This window comes from Chenopodium album, chromosome 3, assembly GCF_948465745.1.
Source record: "Chenopodium album chromosome 3, dcCheAlbu1.1, whole genome shotgun sequence".
Classification (NCBI taxonomy): Eukaryota; Viridiplantae; Streptophyta; class Magnoliopsida; order Caryophyllales; family Amaranthaceae; genus Chenopodium; species Chenopodium album.
The window spans coordinates 25,641,507-25,646,611 of record NC_137836.1 but is presented as its reverse complement, the minus strand read 5'-3'; the positions used below and the strand labels follow the sequence as shown (position 1 = coordinate 25,646,611).

Genomic DNA, 5,105 nt, shown 5'->3' with positions numbered 1-5,105 from the left:
AATTAGCTAGGGTTTGGGGGTAGTTTATAAGGGCGGTTTTTTTTATATTTAAATGACCCGGTTCGAAAAGGCACCGGTTCAAACCGGTGCTCTTTTTATTTTTGGCACCGGTTTGGAATGAACCGGTGCCTTTTCTATTTGTGTAAAATTGCGCCCAATTTTGGGCCGGTTTAGGGCACCGGTTTGGCCTGAATCGGTGCCTTTATGGGAGTGCCTTATTGTAATTTTCTACTAGTGTTGGAAATAAATTCCACCGTGTAACAGAAACAGGTGTCGTGCCATGGAAAATCTTGTTGCATCATGGCATATTTTCCTGTGTCACGGTGCCCATGCTGTAAAACGGGATTGTTCCGTGTTTTCCCTGCGTAAATCCTTCACGTGCTTTTATCTTTTGTAGGTCAATATTTCCCACGTCACACCAGATTTCCCCGCATCACACTAAGTTGTACCATGTCACGGCATATTTTTCCGTGTCACGGCATGCTGATGATGTGTTGCGGCATTTTTTTAGGGTTTTATCTTTTTAGGGTTCCATGTGTTCTCTCTGCTCATTTTCCCGATAAATACCCCCTTATTTCTGTTGTTCGGGGCATCAATGAACATTCTCTTCTCTCTTCTATGATCTAGCCTAAACACTAGTCTACCTTATTCTCTCAAAATACCTTCCATAAGCACTCTAAGGAGTCCGTACTTTACCCGAGGTTTTATCCTTAAACCAAGGCGTGAAAGGTAGAACTGTTTGAGGGTTTGGCCCCAAATTAACTCTAATTAATTTAATTTTTAATTATTGTTTTCTTATCTACTTGAAGTTACTAACTCGTTTATTGTTTTATAGTTGCAAGCAAGTAAAATCAAAGTAAGGAATCATGTTCATTTTATTTCTATTATTTTTCTAATGATTTTATATTGTTGGATTTATTGTTAAATTGATTCCAATATTAATGTTAATTCAATTACATTTTTGTGATCACCATATTGCATGTTTAAAGGGAATATGTAATTGAAAATCATGACTAATAAGATAATTTGGACAACCGGTTTGGTTCCTTTTTCATCTTGTTGTTTAATTAAGTGATCACGATATTTTAGAATTATATGTTGCATTAATATTCAACCAATTTAGCCTAATAATAGTTTGGAGCAAATTGAATATTTTGTTTGCATGCCTTTGAGATCGCAGGAATTACTTTTACTATAAGAATCGAGTATAATACGGGCAAATGTGACTCCATGACTCACTTCGTACCATCATCCCCGATCCTCCTTTCGTGGTTCCGAAAAATATGGAGTTATTAGTCTCATGGATTATGAATAGGGTGTAACCTTCATGGGTCAATCGTTGTTGCCTATCGTTGTCCCTTATCGTTGTTGCCTTAAATGATCCATGAACGGTTTAAAAGTTCCTTCAAAACTTCTTGGCGGCTCCCTACTATCTTTGTCCCTAATCGTATTATGTCAATCCCCACATCCTATGAGTGTCAAGCATACTCACACATGCTTTAACGTAGGGGCACTTTAAATGACGCCTACAGTGATGAATAACCGTGAGGCTGCAACTACTTTTGATGTGGTAATTGGCAAATTCTCTATTTATTCTATGTCTACTGAAGTCTTGTTTGATTCAGGGGCATCTCAATCTTTTATTTCTAAAACTTTAGTAGATAGACTCAAGTTAGAGAGTCTGGTGTTTGTTTCCTTAGATATTTCTACCTCATCAGGGGAAGTGGTGACTTGCACTAAGAAGCATCAGGGTGTACCTCTTGTCTTTTCAAAAGTAGAATTTCCGTCAGACTTAATCGAGCTTGACTTACAAGATCTTGATGTTATTTTAGGGATGGACTGGTTGGGAAAATACATGGCCCAAATTGATTGTGAGGTCCAAAAGGTCACGTTGTGTGGCCCGGGAAAAGTTAGAGTAACCTATCAAAGGGAAGGGAAAAGATTAGGGTTGAAGATCGTATCTGCTTTGCATCTTAATAAGTGTTTATCAAAAGGATATCAACTGTATATGTGTAGTGTCCAAAGGATAGAAGAAGGAGATAAAGATGATGGGAAAATTGTTCCAATAGTGAATGAATTTCTTGACTTTTTCCCCGATGAAATTCCAGGGATGCCACCTGTGAGGGATGTTGAGTTCACTATAGACTTATTGGCCGGGACATGACCTATTTTAAAGGCTCCATATAGGATGGCCCCGGCTGAGAAGAAAGAGTTGAAGACTCAGTTAGACAACTTGCTGGAGGAAGGAGACATTCGACCGAGTTCATCACCATGGGGTGCACCAGTGTTGTTCGTAAAGAAGAAGGATGGAAGCTTGAGGCAATGTATAGATTACCGAGAGTTGAAAAATGTGACGGTCAAGAATAAGTACCCGTTACCTAGGATTGATGATTTGTTTGACCAGTTAAAAGGGGTGGGAATATATTTGAAGATCGATTTGATGTCTAGGTATCATCAGTTGGGGATAGCAAAGTCAGACGTTGCAAAAAGTGCTTTAAGGACTCGTTATGGTCATTATGAATTCAATGTTATGCCATTTGGGTTAACAGACGCACCTGCAGTTTCCATGGATCTAATGCATTTAATTTTTAGGCCATACTTAGATAATTTTGTTATAGTGTTTATCGATGATATTTTGGTGTATTCAAAGAATCGGGATGAGCATGAGGATCATTTGATGATAGTATTGTCAACCTTGAGAGAGAATCAATTATATGTCAAACTCTCAAAGTGCGAGTTTTGGTTGGAAGAGGTAGCTATCTTAGGTCATTGATTTCTAAGGAAGAAGTATCGATGGATCCAGCAAAGGTGAAAGCTGTAAGTGAATGGCCGACCCCGAGGAGTATGTCTGATGTTCGGAGTTTTTTTGGGTTAGCGGGTCATTATAGAATATTTGTTAAGGATTTCTTGAGAATAGCAATGCATATGACGAGCTTGATGTGGAAAGAATGTAAGTATGAATGGACTCCAGAGTGTTAGAAGGCTTTTCAGACGTTAAAAGAAAAGCATGAGGTTTAAACGGAAATGGTGTGTTCCACATAATCAAAGTGATTTGAAGCAAAGGTTGATGGAGGAAGCTTATAGTTCTCCTTATTCAATGCATCTCGGAGGGGATATGTTGTATAAGGACATGAAGAAGACATTCAGGTGGTCAAATATGGAAAGGGAAGTGGCAGAATTTGTATCTAGATGTTTGACTTGTCAAATCGAGCATAAGAGACCCCAAGGAACAGTTAAATCCTTGGAGGTGCCTAGTAGGAAGTGGGATTTGATCTCTATGTATTTTGTGGGAGCCTTACCCAAGACTCGAGTAGGAAAAGATACAATATGGGTCATAGTGGATCGATTAATGAAGTGTGAAACGTTCATACCCATGAGGAGTACATGGTCGATGGATCAATTGGGAAGAGTGTATGTGAAATTTGTGGTGAAATACCACAATGTGCCAAAGGACATCATCTCGGATAGAGACTCAAGGTTCTTATCCAACTTCTGAAAAAGTTGTTGATGAGCACTGCATTCTACCCCGCAACCGATGGTCAGACAGAGAGAACAATACAAACATTAGAGGATATGTTGAGATCATGTGTTATGGAAAACCAGGGTTCGTGGGAAGATCATTTGGACTTGATAGAATTTTCCTACAATAATAGTTATCATACAAGCATTGGGATGGCGGCGTTTGAGGCTTTGTATGGGCGGAAGTGTAGAAGCCCGATATGTTGGAACGACATAAGCGAGAGTGTTACACTTAGGCCAGAAATGATCGAAGAGACGGTGAAACAAGTAAAGATGATTCAAGAGAAAATTAAAGCCGCACAAGATAGTCAAAAGAGCTATGCAAATTTAAAAAGGAGGTATGAGGAATACGAAGTAGGAGAGAAAGTTTTATTGAAAATATCTACGATGAAGGGAGTAATGAGGTTTGGGAAAAAAGGAAAGTTAATCCCAAAGTACATTGGACCGTACAAAATCATCCAAAAGGTGGGAAAGGTAGCATACAAGTTGGATTTGCCTAACGAGCTAGAAAGAGTGCACAATGTGTTTGATGTGAGCCAAATTCAAAAGTACAAACCAGTTGTTCGTCATGTTTTACAACTTGAAACCATCGAGATGGACAAAAACTTGACTTATAAGTAAAGACCTATGAAGATTTTAGATAGTAAAGTGACAAACACTAGAAACAAGGATGTTAAGATAGTGAAGGATTGATGGTCAAACCATAAAACTGAGGAAGCTACTTTGGAAGCCGAAGCAGATATGAAGAAAAGATATCCAGAGTTTTTTTCTGAGGACAGTATTCGAGTTACGGGGGCGTAACTCCTTTTAAGGGGACTAGAATGCGATAGAGTTTTGCGCTTTTGCCCTTTTTGGTTAGTTTTGAGTCATTTTGAGTTGTTATGTGTTTTACCTGAGTCATAGTTTGAGTCGTTCCGAGTCATTGTAGGTTGAGCATGAGTCAATTTGAAAATCTTCAAATAAATTTACTTATTTTCAACTTAAGTTTGGAGGTCAAAAATTCTTTTAAGGGGGGTAGTTTATATTACCTTGTATTTTTAAGTCATTTAATAATCGGGTTTTTCACCATATGCCCTGAGTTTTTTGTTTATTCACCATATACCCCTGAACTTCTGTAGATTAATCATATACCCCCGACTTTTTACTAAAATACACCATATACGTTTGATGACTAATGATTTTTAATTCTGACAATCATTAGATCTAATTATGAACCGAAACTATCCTAAATATATTCCCCTACCTTCGAAAGTACCCACATTCCTTTTTCCCAACCCCAAAACCACCCAAAATTTTCTTTTTTCATCATCAAAATCAATCATACAATTCTGGTTACGAAGATTTGAAGTAGTTTCGGGGGCTTGAAAAAGAAGAGGAGTGATTTTAGGGATGAGGGAGAGAAATCTAAGGTGGTTTCGAGGTATAATTAACCAAATTCCACTCATCTTATTTTCATTAGGGGTATGTAGTGAATTTTTGTAATCAGTTAGGGGTATATGGTGAATTTGAAAATTTTCATGGGTATATGGTGAATAAACAAAAAAACCCAGGAGTATGTGGTGGAAAAACCAATTAATAATTATTAA

At 37.9% G+C, this 5,105-nt stretch overlaps 1 protein-coding gene across 1 annotated transcript; it reads left to right on the top strand.

The window, feature by feature from the left end:
* The first annotated feature begins 1,519 nt into the window (after positions 1-1,519).
* On the top strand, positions 1,520-2,164 carry LOC145624954 (uncharacterized). Its single transcript, XM_081678039.1, has one exon. It carries the CDS (start codon positions 1,520-1,522, stop codon positions 2,162-2,164), a length of 645 nt encoding a protein of 214 aa, XP_081534165.1.
* Positions 2,165-5,105: the final 2,941 nt, after the last annotated feature.